Source organism: Cetorhinus maximus, chromosome 10 (genome assembly GCF_964194155.1).
Source record: "Cetorhinus maximus chromosome 10, sCetMax3.hap1.1, whole genome shotgun sequence".
Taxonomy (NCBI): domain Eukaryota; kingdom Metazoa; phylum Chordata; class Chondrichthyes; order Lamniformes; family Cetorhinidae; genus Cetorhinus; species Cetorhinus maximus.
In genome coordinates, this window is record NC_135888.1 from 25,978,865 (window position 1) to 25,999,879 (window position 21,015).

Below are 21,015 nucleotides of genomic sequence, written 5' to 3' on the forward strand. Positions count from 1 at the left end.
GGGGGGTTTGAGGGGGGACGGGGGGGGGCGGGGAGTTGGGGGGAGGGGGATGGGGGAGGGGGGGTTTGAGGGGGGGAGGGGGGGTTTGAGGGGGGGACGGGGGGGAGGGGTAAGGGTTTTCGCTCCTGCCGGTTTCCGCCTTTCCTGATTCGGCTCAGAGGGGAGTCGAAGCCGCTCCGCACTCACCATCGGGCCGCAGCCTCGCCGTTTGTCTCCATCTCCAAAGCGGCGTCCCTCACGCACGATTAGGGCAGCTGCTCGGCCGCAAGCCCGAGGCTTCACGGGCAGCTAGGCCAGGCCCCGCCCCCGGGCCGCCAGTCCCCGCCCCCGGGCCGCCAGGCCCCGCCCCCGGGCCGCCAGGCCCCGCCCCCGGGCCGCCAGGCCCCGCCCCCGGGCCGCCAGGCCCCGCCCCTATGCTGGAGCGCTTCTGTCCTCCATTCACAACTTGCGCAGTGATGAACTATCCCGTGGCGGCCTCAGTCAGACTGTGCTCGGTGCTGGTTGGCAAGTGACAGTCAATATTCACGTCAGATAAATACCAGCATCTCACAGGAGGAAATGCCAAACCATCTCCTCTGGATCTTCACAGTCATCACCATTCAGCCCCACACACACACACTAGCCCGGGGGTTAGTCCCCAGCGCTGCCCCGAGTCTCTCTCCGCTGAGGCTTGTTGCGCTGCGCTGTCCATTTCAGATTCCCCCCGCGGCCAATTCCCGACTGCTTTTCAGCCGCAGCTCCACACATTAGCACAAGGGTTACGGACCGGAGAACACTCGTTTACATTGATTGGCAAAAGAATCAGAGGCAACATCAGAAAAACTTTGTTATATGGAATGGTCAGGATCGGGACCACATGGCCTCAATGTGTGGTGAAGGCAGGTTCACTGAAGGTTTTTTTAAAAGAGAATTGGATCATTAATGTCACCATTATTCAATTCCTCCCAAGTAAAATATTTTCCAAAAGAGGAAGAAAGATGGTAAGAGGGGGAAAAGCATCCATGGCTCAGCAAGGAAGTTGAAGATAACATAAAGGCAAAAACTAAGGCATGCCAAACTGGCAGGCTGGAAGATTGGGAAACTTTTAAAGATCAACAAAGGGTTACTAAAAAAATAATAAAAAGAGCAAAGGTAAATTATGAAAGAAAACTAGCGCAAAGTGTAACAACTGATAGCAAAAACTTCTACAATAGATATTGGACGGGATAGTCATAAAGAGAGAGGAAGTACTCAAAGGGCTGAAATCCTTGAAAGTTGATAAGTCACCAGGGTCAGATGGATTGTTTCCGAGGCTGCTGAAGGAAGTCGGGGAGGAGATAGCAGATGCCCTGAGGATGATTTTCCAATCTTCACTTGATACAGGGGAGGTACCGGAGGACTGGAGAAATGCAAACGTAGTTCCGTTCTTTAAAAAGGGATCAAAGGAAATGCCAAACAATTATAGGCCAGTTAGTCTTACATCGGTGGTGAGCAAATTAGTAGAATCAATCCTGAGATAGGATTAACTGTCATGTGGAAAGGCATGGACTAGTCAGGGATGGTCAGCATGGATTTGTTAAAGGAAGGTCTTGCCTCACAAATTTGATTGAATTCCTTGAGGAAGTGACAAGAAGGGTTGATAAAGGTAGAGCAGTGGATGTTGTGTACATGGATTTTAGCAAGGCATTTGACAAGGTCCCATATGGCAGATTGATCAGGAAAGTAAAAGCCCATGGGATTCAGGGTAATGTGGCAAACTGGATAAAAGGTTGGCTTTGTAACAGGAAACAAAGGGTAATGGTCAATTGATGCCCTTGCGAATGGAAAGTTGTCTCAAGTGGTGTTCCACAGGGCTCAGTGTTGGGACCCCTGCTGTTTGTGTTATATATTAACGATTTGGACGTGAACGTGGGGGGCATGATTGGGAAATTTGCAGATAACACAAAGATTGGCCGAGTAGTGGATAGCGTAGAGGATAGCTATAACCTCCAAAACAATATAGATGGGTTGGTGGAGTCGGCAGTAAAGTGGCAGATTCATTTTAACATAGAGAAGTGCAAGGTCATACATTTAGGGAGGTCAAACAGCTACAGGGATTACATAATAAATGGGAATATACTAAGAGGTGTAAATGAAGTGAGAGATCTTGGCGTACAAGTACACAGGTCCCTGAAGGCAGCAGTTCAAGTAGACAAGGTTGTAAAGGCGGCATATGGAATGCTCTCCTTCATTGGCAGAAGTATAGAATATAAAAGTAAGGATATAATGTTGAAATTGTATAAAACACTGGTGAGGCCACAGCTGGAGTATTGTGTGCAGTTCTGGTCAGCACATTACAGGAAGGACATAATAGCTCTGGAGAGAGTGCAGAGGAGGTTTACAATAATGTTGCCAGGGTTAGAAATGTGTAGCTACGAGGAGAGATTGGATAGCTTGGGGTTATTTTCCTTAGAACAAAGAAGGCTGAGAGGTGACTTGATTGAGGTGTACAAAATTATGAGGGGAATAGATAGAGTGGACAGGATAAAATTGTTTTCCTTGGTGGAGAATTGTAGAACCAGGGGACATAGATTCAAGATAAGTGGCAGAAGGTGTAGGGGGGACATGAGGAAGAACTTTTTTACGCAGAGGGTAGTGGGTGTCTGGAATTCGCTGCCCAAGTTGGTGGTAGAGGAAGAAACTCTAAACTCTTTTAAAAAGTACCTGGATCTGCACCTTATGTGCTGTAAGCTGCAGGGCTATAGGCCAGGTGCAGGAAGGTGGGATTAGAAAGGGCACCTGGGTGTCCTCAGGCTGGCATGGACAAGATGGGCTGAATGGCCTCCTTCTGTGCTGTAACTTTTCTATGGTTCCACAAGTATATAAAAGGAAAGAGAGCAGCTAAACTGAATGTTGGGCCCTTGGAGGTCGAGACTGGGGAGTTAATAGTGGGAACACAAAAATGGCAGAGACGCTTAATCAATATTTTGCCTCAGTTTTCACGATGGAGGACACTAGTACCACCCCAATAGTACCAGGTAGTGCAGAGGGTATAGAGAAGGAGGAACTTAGAACAATCACCATCACTAGAGAAAAAGTACTAAGCAAACTATTGGGATTAAAGGGTGACAAGTCCCCAGGACCTGATGGCCCACATCCCAGGGTCCTAAAGGAAGTGGCAGCAGAGATAGTGGATGCATTGGCTATAATATTCCAAAATTCCCTGGATTCTGGAAAGGTTCCAGTGGATTGGAAAAATGCTAATATAATGCCCTTATTCAAAAAGGGGGGGAGACAGAAAGTAGGAAACTATAGACCAGTTAGTTTTACGTCTATCATTGGGAAATTGTTGGAATCCATTATTAAGGAAGTAGTAATGGGACATTTGGAAAGTCAAAATGCAATCCATCAGAGTCAGCATGGTTTTATAAAGAGTAAATTGTGTTTGACTAATTTGCTAGAGTTCTTTGAAGATGTGACAAGCAAAGTGGTTAATGGGGATCCTGTAGATGTAGTATATCTGGACTTCCAGACGGCCTTTGATAAGGTGCCGCACATAAGATTAATACATAAGATAAGATCACACGGAGTTAGGGGTAATATATTAGCTTGGATAGAGGATTGGCTAACCAACAGAAAGCAGAGTCGGGATAAATGGGTCTTTTTCTGGATGGCAAGCTGAAACTAGTGGGGTGCCACAGGGTTCGGTCCTTGGGCCCCAGCTATTTACAATCTATATTAATGACTTGGATTCAGGGATAGAAGGCACTATAGCTAAATTTGCAGATGACACCAAAATAGGTAGGAAAGTGAGTTGCAATGAAGAAATAAGAAGTTTACAAATGGATATGGACAGGTTAGGCGAATGGGCCAAAATTTGGCAGATGGAGTTTAACATGGATAAGTGTGAGGTTGGAAGAATAAAAAGGTGACTTATTATTTAAATGGAGAGAAACTTCAGAATGTTTCAGTGCAGAGGGATCTGGGTGTCCTTGTGCATGAATTGCTGAAAGCTAGTATGCAGGTACAGCAGGTAATAAGGAGGGCAAATGGAATTTTGGCATTTATTGCTAAAGGAATAGAGTATAAAAATAGGGAAGTGTTGTTGCAGCTGGACAAGGCATTGGTGAGACCGCACCTGGAGTACTGTGCACAGTTTTGGTCCCCTTACTTGAGGAAGGATATAGTTGCATTGGAGGCAGTTCAGAGGAGGTTCGCTAGATTGATTCCAGAGGTGCAGGGCTTGTCTTATGAGGAGAGATTGAGCAGTTTAGGCCTATACTCGCTATAGTTTAGAAGGATGAGAGGAGATCTAATTGAGGTATATAAGATGCTAAAGGGGACAGACAAAGTAGACGTGGAGTGGATATTTCCCCTTCTGGGGCATTCTAGAATGAGAGACCATAGTTTTAGTCTAAGGGGCGGTAGATTTAAATCAGAGATGAGGAGGAATTACTTTTCTCAAAGGGCCATGAATCTGTGGAATTCACTACCTCAGAGTGCAGTGGATGCCGGGAGGCTGAATGAATTTAAGGAGATAGACAGATTTTTAATTGGTAACGGGTTGAAAGGTTATGGGGAGAGGGCTGGAAATTGGAGTTGAGGCCAAAATGAGATCAGCCATGATCGTATTGAATGGCGGGGCAGACTCAAGGGGCTGAATTGCCTACTCCTGCTCCTAGTTCTTATGTCCTTATTATTTGAAGAGGAAAAATTCACAGGGCCATAGGGAAAAGGAGTAGGAATGAGAGTAGGAGAGTTGCTCTTGCAGAGAGCTGGCATGGCACAAAGGGCCAAATGGCCTCCTTCTGTACTGTACCGAGTCTGTGATAACGCAGATGAAGCTGTTAACTCAGCTAATGAACATATTGAGAGGAGAAAGCTTCTCTGGTGGCAACAGAGTCAAACACTGGGTGAAATTTCTCTCCCACCTCACTCTGCACCTATTTAGAGAAGCATTTCACTGGGGGAGATCAGATTTAGTACGTGAATTAAACATCCCCATGTGTTAAATCCTTCAGCATTGCAAAATTAATTAGTAAAATAACCTGTTTTTAATGAGGGTTTAATTTCACTAAGCCATAATAATTATCATGTTTGAGGTTGTGACAAGTTACCATAAACAGGTATGAAGCAGGGTCATAAACATGAGACAAACTGCAGAGTTCCTCTGAACACTAGTCATTTCTATAGTCACTCTCAGACACCTGAACAGGTGGCACATGGTCAGAACGGACCAGAGATAGGGGCCCTCACCCCTGCACACGCGCCCTCATTAGACACCCGCCCTCGCAACACCCATTCGATTTCAGCCAATGCTGTAGAAATATCCAGCAATTATTCAGCCCTGTCCTGTTGGATTGGAAATGATTTGTAGATAATATAGATAAGTCACCACCACCCGGGTATCCATAACTCACTCCCGGGTATCTGTTATTCTATATATAAACCCCCTGAACCCACCGATTAGATTCCAGTCTGTAACTCACTCCCGGGTATCTGTTATTCTATATATAAACCCCCCGAACCCCTCGATTAGATTCCAGTCCGTAACTCACTCCCGGGTATCTGTTATTCTATATATAAACCACCCCGAACCCTTCGATTAGATTCCAGTCCGTAACTCACTCCCGGGTATCTGTTATTCTATATATAAACCACCCCGAACCCCTCGATTAGATTCCAGTCTGTAACTCACTCCCAGGTATCTGTTATTCTATATATAAACCACCCCGAACCCCTCGATTAGATTCCAGTCCGTAACTCACTCCCGGGTATCTGTTATTCTATATATAAACCCCCCGAACCCCTCGATTAGATTCCAGTCTGTAACTCACTTCCGGGTATCTGTTATTCTATATATAAACCCCCCGAACCCCTCGATTAGATTCCAGTCTGTAACTCACTTCCGGGTATCTGTTATTCTATATATAAACCCCCCGAACCCCTCGATTAGATTCCAGTCTGTAACTCACTTCCGGGTATCTGTTAATATTTTTATAAACCGTTGAAGAGCTGGATTGGACAGTGAATGATCCTTTGATCTGTATTTTATTTAGTCAGTTTTGTGCCAGAGGTTGCGCCCCTGCCCCCCTCCCCCCTGCGCCCCTCCCCCCTGCGGCCCTGCCCCCCTCCCCCCTGTGGCCCTGCCCCCCTCCCCCTCCCCCCTGTGGCCCTGCCCCCTCCCCCTCCCCCCTGCCCCCTCCCCGCTGCGGCCCTGCCCCCTCCCCCCTGCGGCCCTGCCCCCCCCCCCTCCGCCCTGCGGCCCTGCCCCCTCCCCCTCCCCCCTGCGGCCCTGCCCCCTCCCCCTCCCCCCTGCGGCCCTGCCCCCCTCCCCACTGCGGCCCTCCCCCCCGCGGCCCTGCCCCCTCCCTCCCCCCCGCGGCCCTGCCCCCCCTCCCTCCTGCTTAAACAATACCCACAGCTCAAACACTCAGGTATCAGTTAAGCTGAAGCAAAGCCAATAGGGGAGAAGATGAGAGGGTGGGTGCAGAGGGATGAAGCAAGTCAAACTGCAGCCTGCTGCTCTTTCCGGCACAAGTGTTGATGCAACACATAGTGACAAACAATTATCACCAACACCCACAGACCTCATGAATGTCGCCTGCCACTTCCCCCTTGGGGAGACAGACTGTCGGTGAGATATTCCAGCGAGAGACAAAGCTCAGCCTTGTGACTGTTCCCATGCCACTGTCGCAAGCCCCAGTCCAATGGAAAGCAGAAGTCAAAAAGCAGGCAGCAGATGAAGGGATGGCAGAGGTCACAGAGAGGTCAGCAACATGGGTGAAAGTGTATTTGGCGCTGCCTCTTGCCTTCACTTCATGAGGAACATTCTGGATGGAGGGCCCCGTAATAAACACTTTGCCACGCTCACACGCACTGAGTGAGGTTCGGTCATTGGGCAGCCTGTCCCAGAATGTTCGCTTTCAGCTTCCACCGCCCAAACTCAAAGGCCAGACGAAGATTAGACGAACAGCCAAGCTGAATATTAACATGGACACATTTCACACAAAACAATCCAGCTCACACCCTCAAAGACACCACCATAGCTCATCGATCCACTCAAATAAATCAACCCCTCATCTCCTCGACCCCTTCTCTACTCGTAACCTCAAAAAGAGCACCCACCTCACACCCTCACCATGACCCTACCCAATACCCTGCTCACATCAATCACTAATCCATCAACCCAACCACACACTCAAACCTCTGACCCAAACCCACCCAAAGAGTTACAGCTCCTCCAACAAGCCTGATACCATAGCAACCAATATTAAATTGTAGGGGAATATAATCAATAAAAATTGTGGTACAGTACTGGTGGGGACAGGTCTGTCACTGTATAACCCTGGGGTACAGTACTAGTAGGAATAGTGACAGGATGCTATAGACTACAGTGGACTGATACTACATAAGTTGTTCCACTGACTGCCTTCATCTCACGCAGCCAGGCACAATGGGAACAACATTTCATCAAGATCAAGGGTAAACTTTTAATGTGTCATAATTATTTCATTCAGGAAAGCACTTCAAGCTGCTTCAGGAACATGCGTCGTGGATGAATGCTCCTTGCTAAAGTGGAGATATTCTTGTGGAAACACAAAGAGAAACTTACAATGTTTTCATCTCATTGTTGTTCACTCCAAAGCCCCAGATAATATCTGCATTGACATGGAAGGTCTCCTGATGTCCATCAACTGCCCAACAAACATGGCACAAAGGGAGGGCATAATATAAACAATTAAACCTGGCATCTCCAGTTAAAAAGCTGGATGCTGGAAATCTGAACTAAAAACTGAAAATGATGGAAATATTCAGCAGGTCTGGCAGAATCTGTGGAGGGACAAACAGAGTTAATGATATTTCAGGTCGATGATTTCCCAGGTTTTGAAATGCTAACTTTGTTTCTCACTCTACAGCTGCTGCCAGACCTGCTGAACAATTTCAGCATCCTCTCTTCTTTGGCTTCTGCTTAAAGCTCGCTTTCCTTCAGTTGACAGTGAAGCACTCCCTCAGTACTGACCCCCTCAACAGTGCAGCACTCCCTCAGTACTGACCCCTCAACAGTGCAGCACTCCCTCAGTACCGACCCTCCGACAGTGCAGCGCTCCCTCAGTACTGACCCTCTGACAGTATGGCACTCCCTCAGTACTGACCCTCCGACAGTGCAGCACTCCCTTAGTACTGATCCTCCGAGAGTGCAGCATTTCCTTAGTACTGACCCTCCGACAGTGCAGCACACCCTCAGTACTGACCCTCCAACAGCGCAGCACTCCCTTAGTGCTGACCCTCTGACAGTATGGCACTCCCTCAGTACTGACCCTCCGACAGTGCAGCACCCCCTCAGTACTGCATTGGGAATGTCAACTTGCATTATTGGCTCAGGATCTCAAACCCCTCAGCCACACGGAGACAAAGCAACATGTGAATCCCTGTGTGACAGGCGGATGTTAACATTTGTAAGACATTATGTAGATGTATACATCACATCCGGTTTGCCATGTGTGATGTGGCACTTTATGCAAATAATCCTTTTTAACAAGAGAGCAAGCTAATCCCTTATAGCTGGCTATTCCTCATCTGGAGCCTTAAAACTACAAACATTTTTCAATCTCACAATTTTACCCACAAAGAATGATTCAGAAATTTCTGAACTGTGGTTTTGTTCATTGACTTTGCAGATTTAAAGGGGCACTCCTTTACCTGGAGACAGATGGAGGTACAAGGGCAAAATACTGATGCTGGAAACCTGCAATAAAAACAGAAAATGCTGGAAAAACTCTGCAGGTCTGACCGCATCTCTGGCAAGAGAAACAGAGTTAACATTTCAGGTCAGTGACTGAGTTCTCACCAGCTGAAACATTAATTCTGTTTCTCTCTCCACAGGTGCTGCCACACATGGTGGGGTCAGCTCAGAGGGTAGCACTCTCGCATCTGAATCAGAAGGTTATGGGTTCAAGTCCAAGCCCAGAGACTTCAGTGCATTATACAGGCTCCCAGTGCAGTACTGTGGGGCAGCTGCACTGTCAGAGGTGCTGTCTTTCAAATGTGATGTTAAACTGATGTCCTCTGAAGCGGATGTGAAAGATCCCATGGCACTAAAGAGTAGGGGAGATCTCCCTAGTGTCCTGGGGCCAATGTTTACTGCTCAATGAACATCACAAAATATAGATGATCTGGTTATTATCACCATAAGACCTTAAGACGTAGGAGCAAAAGTAGGCCATTCGGCCCATCGAGTCCGCTCTGCCATTCAATGAGATCCTGGCTGATCTGCTATTCCACAACTCCACTTTCCTGTATTTTCCCCATAACCCTTGATTCCCTGACTGATTAAAAATATGTCTATCTCAGCCTTGAAATTACTTAATGAGCCAGCTTCTACAGCCCCCTCAGTAAAGAATTCCACAGATTAATTACCCTCTGAGAGAAGAAATTCCTCCTCATCTCTGTCTTAAATTCTGAGATTACTCTGATACTCTGAAATTATGCTCTCTGGTCCTAGACACTCCCACAGGGGGAAACAACCTCTCAGCATCTACCCTGTCCAGCCCTCTAAGAATCTTATATGTTTCAATAAGGTCACCTCTCATTCTTCTAAACTCCAATGAGTACAGGCCCAACCTACTCAACCTCTCCTCATAAGAAAATCCCTCTATACACAGGATCAACCTAGTGAACCTTGTCTGGACTGCCTCCAATGCAAGTATATCTTTCCTTAGATAAGGGGACCAAAACTGTTCACAGTATTCTAGGTGTGGTATAGTGCCTCGTATAGTTTTAGCAAGACTTCCCAATTTTTATACTGCATCCCCTTTGAAATAAGGCCAACATTCCATTTGCCTCCCCTATTTCCTGCTGAACTTGTATGCTAGCTTTTTGGGATTCATGCCCAAGGACCCCCAGATCCCTCTGTGCTGCAGCTTTCTGCATCTTTCTCCATTTAAGTAACATTCAATTCCTCTATTCTTCCTGCCAAAGTGCACAGCCTCACATTTTCCCACATTATATTCCATCTGCCAAGTTTTTGCCCATTCCTGTGTATACCACTCTGTAGACTCTTTGTGTCATCCTCACCACTTACTTTCCCACCTATTTTTGTGTCATCCGCAAATTTGGCGATAGTACATTCACTTCCCTCATCTGAGTCATTAATATATATTGTAAATTACTGTGACCCCAGCACTGGTCCCTGTGGCACTCCACTAGTTGCAGGTTGCCATCCTGAAAATGCCCCCCTTATCCCAACTCGATGTCTTCTATGAGTTAGCCAATCCTCTATCCACGCTAATATACTACCCCCAACACCATGGGCTCTTATCTTATTAAGTAGCCTTATGTGCGGTACCTTATCGAATGCCTTTTGGAAATCCCAAATATATTACATCTACTGGTTCCCCTTTATCTATCCTGCTTGTTACCTCCTCAAAGAATTCTAATAAATTTGTCAGGCAATTTCCCCTCCATGAAACCATGCTAGCTCTGCTTGATTAGAATATGTATTTCTAAATGCTCTACTATTACATCCTTTATAATAGACAATAACATTTTCCCAATGACGGATGTTAGGTTAACTGGCCTATAGTCACCTGTTTTTTTGTCTCCCTCCCTTTTTGAATAAGGGTATTACATTGGCAGTTTTCCAATCCTCTGGGACTTTTCCAGAATCTAAGGATTCTTGGACGATTACTACCAGTGCATCCACTATCTCTGCAGCTACTTCCATTAATATCCTAGGATGCAACCCATCAGGTCCAGGGGACTTATCGGCCTTTAACCACATTAGTTTCCTTAGTACTTTTTCTCTAGTGATAATTATTGTATTTATTTCCTCCCCCCACCCTTTGGCCCATGATTATTTATTATTTTTGGAATGCTGTTGCTGTTTGTGGGATCTTGCTGTGCACACATTGGCTGCTGTGTTTCCTACATTACAGCAGTGACTACACTTCAAAAAGTACTTCACTGGTTGTAAGAAGCTTTGGGACATCCTGAAAGGTGCTACAGAAATGCAAGTTTTGTCTTTCTTTCATCTTAGCAGCAGGAATACACTTTGTGATGCAGATTGTAACATTTCCAGCCTGCCTAAAACTGGCATTCGGGTTCCTGATCATCTTCCCCTGAGTACCTAGGGGAGACCAGTCATTGTTTAGACCATGACAGTTGGGTCACCTGCAAATTCCTGTGTTTATACTTAAAAATGGTTAAAAACTATCAGAGCACAAATTGTACATTCTACATTCTAGCAATTGTACAGTTGAGTCACATGCAAATTGGCATAGAGCAAATAGGATTATAGAGATGAACACGTGGCTCAAAGGCTGGTGTGGGAGAAGTGGATTCCAGTAGGTGGGGCACTGGCACCAGTACTGGGGAAAGCAGGGCTTGTATAGTTGGGAACGTCTACACCTGAACCGTGCTAGGACGAGTGTTCTTGTGAAACGCATAACTAGGGAAGTAGAAAGGGTTTTAAACTAAATGGTGTGGGCAAGGAATCAAATGTGGGAAGATGTAGTAAATTAAAGTGTAAAGACAAGGGAAAAGATCAAGGTATGAATATAGGAAATGATAAACAGACTGTGACAGGAAGGGACAGGGATGAACAAGTCTAAGAATAAACCATTAGATAAGGTGAGAAGTTACAAAAATAATGAAAGGACAAAACTTAAGGCTCTGTATCCAAATGCATTTAGCATTCGAAACAAAACGGATGAACTGATAGTGCAAATAGAGATAAATAAGTACGATCTAATAACCATTACAGAGACATGGCTGGTTTGGAACCTGAATGTTGAAGGGTGACTTTTAGGAAGGATAGAAAGTTAGGAAAAAGTGGAGAGTTGGCTCTGTTAATTAAATACAACATTATAACAATAGAAAGGGATGGCTGAAGTTCAAGAAACCAGGACATAAAGCAGTTTGGGCAGAGGTGAGGAATGATAAAGGCAAGCAGTTGTTTGTGGGAGAGGTATACAGGCCCCTTACCAGTAACCACATGGTAGAATGGAGTATCAAAGAAGAAATAGTGGGAGCTTGTCAGAAAGGTAGGGCATTCTCATGGGGGACTTTAATCTACATATAGGCTGGAACAATCAGATGGGCAAAGGTAGCATGGATGGTGAATTCATTTAATGTTTTCAGGATAATTTCTTAGATCAGGACATTTTGGAGCCAACAGGGAGCAGGCTATACTAGGCCTGATATTGTGCAATGAGATAGGATTAATTAAAAACCTCATGGTGAAGGCACCCCTCTGTAGCAGCGATCATAATATGATTGAATTTTGCATTCAGTTTGAGGGAGAGAAGATTGGGTCTAAGACTAGTATATTGAATTTAACTAAGGTTAAATAAGGGCAGTTACAAGGGCATGAAAGCAGAGCCAACAAAAGTGAACTGGCAATTTAGGTTAAGGGATAGGTAAATAGCAATAGTGTGGCAGACATTTAAGGGGATATTTCGGAATACACAGAATAGATCCATTCCAGCAAAAAAGAAAAATTCCAAGGAGAGGACCCACCATCCGTGGTTAATTAAAAAAGCTGAAGATAGTATCAAACTTAAAGAAAAATCATATAATTATGCAAAGATGAGTGGCAGGTCAGAAGATTGGACAGAATTTTAAAAACTGCAAAGAGTGACGAAAAGATTAATAAGGAGGGAAAAAATAGAGTCCGAGAGAAAGCTAGCTAAAAATATAAAGACAGACAGAAAGAGTTTCTATAGATATTTTAAAAAGAAAAGAGTTAATAAATTGAGTGTTGGCCTTATAGAGAGTGCATCTGGGGAATTAATAATGGAAAATAAGGAGATGACAGAAGAATTGAAAGGTATTTTGCATCGGTCTTCACTATAGCGGATACAAGTAACATCCCAGAAATAGCTGTAAATCAGGAATTGGTAGGGAGGGAGGAACTCAAGAAAATTATAATCACCAGGGAAGTGGTATTAAGCAAATTGTTGGAGCTGCAGACTGACAAGTCCTCAGGTCCTGATGGATTTTAGGGTGTTAAAAGAAGTGACTAGTGAGAGAGTTGATGCATTGGTTTTAATTTTCCAAAATTCAGGAAGTTTCCATTAGATTGGAAAACAGCAAATGTAACTCCTTTATTCAAAAACTGAGGGAGACAGAAAGCAGGAAATTACAGGCCAGTTAGCTTAACACCTGTCATCAGGAAAATGTTAGAAGCTATTATTAAAGATGTTATAACGGGCACTTAAATAGATTGAATGCAATCAGGCAGATGCAACATGGTTTTGTGAAAGGGAAATCATATTTAACCAATTTATTGGAGTTCTTTGAAGAAGGAGCAAGTGCTGTGGATAAAGGCAAACTGGTGGATGTACTGTATTTAGATTTCCAGAAAGCATTTGATAAGGTGCCACATCAAAGGTCATTGTGGAAAATAAAAGCTCATGGTGTACGGAGTAACATATTGGCATAGATAGAAGGTTGGCTAGCTAACAGGAAACAGAGGGTAAGCATAAATGGGTCTGTTACTGGTTGGCAAGATGTGACATGTGGTGTGCCACAGGGATCAATGCTGGGACTTCAGCTATTTACATTTTATATAAATGACTTGGATGAAGGGACCGATGCTATGGTTGCTAAATTTGCTGATGACGCAAAGATAGGTAGGAAAATAAGTTATAAAGAGGACATAAAGAGACTACAAAATTACATATATAGGTTAAGTGAGTGGGCAAAGATCTGCCAAATTAAGTATAATGTGGGGAAATGTGAAATTGTCCATTTTGGCAGGAAGAATAAAAAAGCATATTATCTAAATAGTGAGAGATTGCAGAGCTCGGAGATGCAGAGGGATCTGGGTGTCTTCGTGCATGAATCTCAAAAGGCTAGTATGCAGGTACAGCAGGTAATTAGGAAAGCTAATAGAATGTTATCATTTATTGCAAGGGGAATTGAATACAAGATTAGAGAGTTTCTGCTTCAGTTGTACAGAGCATTGGTGAAACCACATCTGCAGTACTGTGTGCAGTGTTGGTCTCCTTATTTAAAAAAAGGTGTAAATCCATTGGAAGCAGTTCAGAGAAGGTTTACTGGATTAGTGTTTATGAGGGTTGACTTATGAGGAAAGGTTGGACAGGTTAGGCTTGTATCCGCTGGAGTTTAGAAGAGTAAGAGGCGACTTGATTGAAACATATAAGATCCTGAGGGGTCTTGACAGGGTGAATGTGGAAAGGATGTTTCCTCTTGGTGGAGAATCTAGAACAAGGGGTCACTATTTCAAAATAAGAGGTTGTCCATTTAGGGCAGAGATGAGGAGAAATTTTCTCTCTCAGAGGGCTGTGAAACTTTGGAACTCTCTTCCTCAAAAGGTGGTTGAGGCAGAGTCCTTGAAATCTTTAAGGCAGGGGTAGATAGATTCTTGATTAGCAAGGTGGCGAAAGGTTATTGAGGGTAGGCAAGAATGTGAGGTTAAAATCAGATCAGCCATGATCTTATTGAATGGCGTGACAGGCTCGAGGGTCTGAATGGCCTACTCTTGCTCCTAATTTGTATGTTCATATGTATTCTAGTGGAAAGGGAATTGTCAGTATACATATAACAGCACTTCACTCACAGAATAAAACATGTCGTCTATAACAAGAACTTGTACTTATGTGGCACATGTAATATAGCAAAACATCCCAAGGCTCAAATGGGAACATAAATCAGAAAAAAGTTATGACATCAAGCCACATAAGGAACTACGAGATCAGTTGACCAAAAGCTCGTCAAAGAGGGAGGTTTTAAGGAGCATCTTAAAAGAGGAGAGGGAGGTGGAGAGGGTTAGGGAGGGAATTCCAGAGCTTAGGGCCCCAGGCAGCTGAAGGCACGGCCGCCAATGCTGGAGTGATGGAAATTGGGGATGCACAAGAGGTCAAAATTGGAGCAGTGCAGATATTTTGGAGAGTTTCTGGGGCTAGAGGAGATTACAGAGATAGGGAGGGGCAAATGCCCGAGGGGGATTTGAAAACATGGATAAGAATTTTAAAATTGAGGCATTGCCAGGCGGGAAGCCAGTGTAGGTCAGTGAGCACAGCGGGCGATGGATGAACAGAATTTGACGCAAGTTAAAGACAGGGGCAGCAGAGTTTCTGGATGACCTCAAGTTTACAGAGGGTAGAATGTGGGGAACCAGCCGGGAGTGTAGTGGAATAGTCAAGTCTATGGGTCACGAAGGCTTGGATGAGGGTTTCAGCAGCAGATGAGCGGAGACAGGGACAGAGTTAGGCGATGGTCTTAGTGAAGTTGATGATATTGGGTCAGCAGACCAGCTCAGGGTTAAAAAAGATGCCAAGGTTGCAAGTAGTCAGGTCCAACATCAGACGATGACCAGAGAGGGGGTGGAGATGGTGGCTGAGGAAGGGACTATGCCTTATCTTTACAAAGCAGCATGTCATCAAGCCAAGGATAAGAGCAGCGTGCAGCAGAAGAGAGGTAACAAATCAGAACCAGGCAATAATACAGCACACAAGGACAATTCAGAATGAAACAGCAGTAAGCACTTTAAGTGTGAATGCTTCTCCAAAGATCCATTACTGAAGAGTGAATATTTTAACATTTAAACCCAGTGGAAAGGAAGGTGAGGTTTCACTGATTAATCCCAGAAAAGATTTTCTAAGCAGTAAATGAAAATCTGGGTCAGCCCATCAGCAACATGTGACGTGTAGGCGTGGGCTGAAGATCTCACTGCAGATATAGTGAAAACAAGGGAAACCAGCAGCTGTGACTGGTTTAACGTCTGACGCCCAGTCGTAACTAATTCTGGTCTGGAACTGCGCCAATTCCAACTACACCTCACTTTCCCTTTCACTCCTTTTCTACACATTCATTTCTTAATTTCTGTCCTTCCTCTTCCCCCGCCAGAAACTGACTCTCACTGGGGTACGGGTCCCACACACATGGACTCTCACTGATGTACGGGTCCCACACACACAGACTCTCACTGAGGTACGGCTCCCCCACACACTGACTCTCACTGAGGTACGGGTCCCATGCACACTGATTATCACTGGGGTACGGGTTCCACACACACTAACTCCCATTGGGGTACGGGTTCCACACACACTGACTCTCACCGGGGTACGGGTCCCACACACACTGACTCTCACCGGGGTACGGGTCCCACACACACTGACTCTCACCGGGGTACGGGTCCCACACACACTGACTCTCAATGGGGTACGGGTCCCACACACTGACTCTCACCGGGGTACGGGTCCCACACACACTGACTCTCACCGGGGTACGGGTCCCACACACACTGACTCTCACCGGGGTACGGGTCCCACACACACTGATTCTCACTGGAGTACGGGTCCCACACACACTGACTCTCACTGGGGTACGGGTCCCACACACACTGACTCTCACTGGGATATGGGCTCCACACACACTGACTCTCACTGGGGTACGGGTCCCACACACACTGACTCTCACTGGGGTATGGGTCCCACACACATTGACTCTCACTGGGGTACAGGTCTCACACACACTGACTCTCACTGGGGTACGAGTCCCACACACACTGACTCTCACTGGGGTATGGGTCCCACACACACACATTGACTCTCACTGGGGTACGGGTCTCACACACACTGACTCTCACTGGGGTACGGGTCCCACACACACTGACTCTCACTGGGGTACGGGTTCACAGAAACATAGAAACTAGGAGCAGGAGTAGGCCATTCCGCCCTTCTAGCCTGCTAGATCATGGCAGATCCTCTATCTCAACGCCATTTCCCACTTTCTCTCCATACGCGTTGATGCCCCTAATATCCAAAAATTATCAATTTCTTTCTTGAATATTCTCAGTGACCCAGCCTCCAAAGCCTTCTGTGGTAGAGAATTCCACAGGTTGACCACCCTCTGAGTGAAGAAATTTTTCCTCATCTCAGTCCTAAATGGCCTGCTCCGTATCCTGAGACTGTGGCCCCTGGTTCTAGACTACCCAGTCAGGGGAAACATTCTTCTTGCAGCCAGTCTGTATAGTCCTGTTAGAATTTCATACGTTTCAATCAGATCCCCTTTCATTCTTCTAAGCTCCAGTGAATACAGGCCCAGTCAAACCAATCTCTTCTCATACAATAGTCCTGCCATCCCCGGTATCAGCCTAGTGAACCTTCGCTGCACTCCCTCTATGGCGAGTATATCCTTTCTTAGGTAGGGAGACCAAAACTGCACATAATACTCCAGGTGTGGTCTCACCAAGGCTTTGTATAACCGCAGTAAGACATCCCGACTTCTGAACTCAAATCCTCCTGCAATGAAGGCCAATATACCATTTGCTAATTGCTTGCTGTACCTGCCTGTTTACTTACATTGACTGGCGTACATCCACATTTCCCAATATATCACCATTTAAATAATACACTGCCTTTCTGTTTTTCACACTGAATCCTATAACTTCACATTTATCCACGTTATACTGCATCTGCCATGTGTTTCCCACACACACAACTTGTCTGAATCACCCTGAATCCTCCTTGCATCCTCCTCACAACTCACAATACCGCCCAGTTTTGTGTCGTCAGCAAACTTGGAAATATTGCATTTGGTTTCCTCGTGCAAGTCATTTATGTACTGACACACTGACTCTCACTGGGGTACGGGTCCCACACACACTGACTCTCACTGGGGTACGGGTCCCACACACACTGACTCTCACTGGGGTACGGGTCCCACACACACACTGACTCTCACTGGGGTACGGGTGCCACACACATTGACTCTCATTGGGGTACGGGCTCCACATACACTGACTCTCACTGAGGTACGGGTCCCACACACACTGACTCTCACTGAGGTACGGGTCCCACACACACTGACTCTCACTGAGGTACGGGTCTCACACACACTGACTCTCACTGGGGTACGGGTCCCACACACACTGACTCTCACTGGGGTACGGGTCCCACACACACTGACTCTCATTGGGGTACGGGTCCCACACACACTGACTCTCACTGGGATATGGGCTCCACACACACTGACTCTCACTGGGGTACGGGTCCCACACACACTGACTCTCACTGGGCTATGGGTCCCACACACATTGACTCTCACTGGGGTACGGGTCTCACACACACTGACTCTCACTGGGGTACGGGTCCCACACACACTGACTCTCACTGAGGTACGGGTCCCATGCACACTGACTCTCATTGGGGTACGGGTTCCACACACACTGACTCCCATTGGGGTACGGGTCCCACACACACTGACTCTCACTGAGGTACGGCTCCCACACACACTGACTCTCACTGGGGTACGGGTCCCACACACACTGATTCTCACTGAGGTACGGGTCCCACACACACTGACTCTCACTGGGGTATGAAACGTGCTTGATCTCTGTTCCCAGACTTCTTTTCACTGAACTTCATCGAACGATAGTTCAAAATCTGTTTGGAGGTTCACTTCCTAGTCTCACTGTCAGTTTCACCTGGTTTGAATATAGAACTCTTGGCATTATGTTCCAAATCGTGGAAAACAATATTTGACTCATTGACCATTTTGCTCTCAGCCTGTTCCACACTGCTGGAAATGACCAATTTCGCCTTCTCCCAGTCTCGCCTCACGCACAGAGACTGGCCAACTGGCTAGACTATCGCTCTGTGTCTCTACCCATTGAACTGTACCCAGTACCCAGTCTACTGGTCCACTAATCACTGAAACTGGTCTATCAACAGAAGGACTGGCATTTACAAGTACCTTTAGTGCAGTGAAACTTCCCAATATGCCTCACGGCAGCATGTTTTATAGCAGCTGACCAAAATCTTGTTCAAGTGCGCATTACAGGAGGGAGGTGAAGTGGAGAGTTAGAAAGGTTTAGAGAGGGAATTCTAGAGCTTAGGGCCCAGGAAGCTAAAGACACAGCCATGGACGGTGGAGTGAGTAAAATCGGAATGTCCAGTATTAGAGGGGTGCAGTGATCTTGGAGGTTACAGAGATAGGGAGAGACAATGAGGCGTGGAGGGATTTAAACAAGAGAATGTAACTTTTAAAATCGAGGTGTTTCTTAACCAGGAGCTAATGTAGGTCAACGAGCACAAGGGTGATGGATGAATGAGATGTGGTGCAAGCTGCACTGGGGTCAGAGTTTTCGTAGACAGCGAAGCTAAGTCTCCCTCAGTATTGAGAGAGAAACTGTCTGGGACAATAGTTTGTGCAATTATTTACCGTGAAGTCACAACAATGTAACCTATCCACTACTATCAGCACCAACAGGCACAAACCTGTACAAGACATGCCAGCACTTTCAAATGAGACATGAAACAAAAGCCCCGATTGTGACTCTAAATATCCACCCCTCGTCTTAAACCCAACCTGATTTTCCACTGTACTGAACTGAACTGAGTAGAGTAAAAATCAGGCACCATGCAAAAATGGGCACCTCCCCATGAACTCTGCCAGTTCTTGCCTGGGCAGTTTAAGGTTACAAACGCAGTTTGAAAGTTCGGGAAGAGGTTAAGGATCCCATTGGAAGACAGCAAGGAATTTTCCCCAGTGATATAAAAGCAAAATGCTGCAGATGCTGGAAACCTGAAATAAAAACAGAAAATGCTGGAAATACTCAGCCGGTCTGGTAGCTTCTGCAGAGAGAAAAACAGAGTTATTGTTTCAGATCGAATATGATTCAGAGTACTTCCAGCACTTTCTGTTTTTAATTCTCCCCTGTGTCCTGGGCAATATTCAATCTTGAATTAACACCACCAAAAATAAGTAATTCACTGAACATTGTCTCATTGCTGAGTGCTCTTGCTCTGCATCAAACATCTCCTACAATTGCCTCTGTAACTTCCAATTCTGGAGGGGAACTTAGCATGTGCAGCAACTCGGTAATGACCCGGAGCTGATATTAATGCAACTCTCAGCCACACAAAGTGGGCAGTGAGATTTGACCAAAGAGATTCTTCCATCCACAAGGAGGAAAAGAGACACAAACTTCACTGAAGCCAGTGACACTGAAACAACCCAAACACAGCAGCAACATTTTCCAAACTGATCACCCAGCTTTAAAAACAAATGGGTACAAAACGAAAGCTGCCCAAGCAACAAGGGGGAAATCTCAGGCAGCAAATAAAGAGTTAAAATCTCAGGGTGGGCCTTTTTGTTGAAAAGGTGAAACTGTCTCTGTGCCTCTCCCATTGTGAAATCAGGTGAGACAAACAGAAAAACCTTCCACTTAATAAAATCGACTTAAAGAAGTGAGGAGCTATTTTTACACATATTAATCTGAGGACAGTAACAAGACAAGAGCTGCTTTCTCTGAATAAATGTGAAAACACTGAAAGTTCAGGCAGTGTGTATGATGCTGCAGCCCATCCCCCTCTTTCTCTCTCTCTCTCTCTCTGCAGCAAACAGCAGCTGCAGCTTTTGCCTAGCTCAGCCTTTCACGTAAAGGTCTAGATTGAGCAATCGGTACAGACAGTGTGACCAAAAAAAAACTTCTAGAACATTCAGTGCAGCAGAGGAGGACAAATAAAACACACACATACCCACTATCCCCTCAAAAATGAGCAAAGCCAGCCAAACAGAGACACAGAGACAAATCTCTCCTAACAGCGTTGACGAACAGACTCAACTGCAAAGATTTCCAAATGATCAATTCCCCCACCAAACCCGACTTACCTGAGTTTTCATCCCGCCATCACAATGACATTTATCCCGTCAATTCAACACCGCCAACCCTCTCAACGAAACACCACCAGGATCTCGCCTCAAACCCACTCCCCGAGGCAGCAGTGACACTGAGAACCATTCACCAGTCCTCAGGACTCCCTGTGATTGACTGCCAGAAGAGGAATTGCTTCACTCCCGGCGAGGAGGCGGGGTGTGCGTCTGTGTGTTTCAGTCGATCATTGACAACTCTTTCTCCACGATTCACAGCAACTGAAAGCTCCCCAGACCCGACTCCAACCCTCTAAAACACAGCGAGCAGCAAGCACCAGCTCCAACCCTCATTCACAAAACCACCTCAAACCCTCCCAATACACTAAACCACCTCAAACCCTCCAAATACACTAAACCACCTCAAACCCTCCC

The 21,015-nt window shown here is 45.8% G+C and overlaps 1 protein-coding gene across 5 annotated transcripts in view; it reads right to left on the bottom strand.

The window, feature by feature from the left end:
* Positions 1–20,804, bottom strand: part of rxrab (retinoid x receptor, alpha b) — a 100,049-nt gene extending 79,245 nt beyond the window's left edge. Inside the window, exon 1 of one of the 5 annotated variants that reach the window (XM_078550248.1) lies at positions 20,602–20,804. Coding sequence is in view for 1 of the 5 variants with exons in the window: in XM_078550249.1 (XP_078406375.1) it covers positions 20,602–20,613 (12 nt within the window). In the remaining 4 variants the exon portion in view is untranslated. Of the gene's footprint in view, positions 1–186; positions 309–20,601 lie in introns of those variants that run through there. The other 4 variants (XM_078550249.1, XM_078550244.1, XM_078550246.1 and 1 more) reach the window with 4 other exon arrangements.
* Between the last annotated feature and the right edge of the window lie 211 nt (positions 20,805–21,015).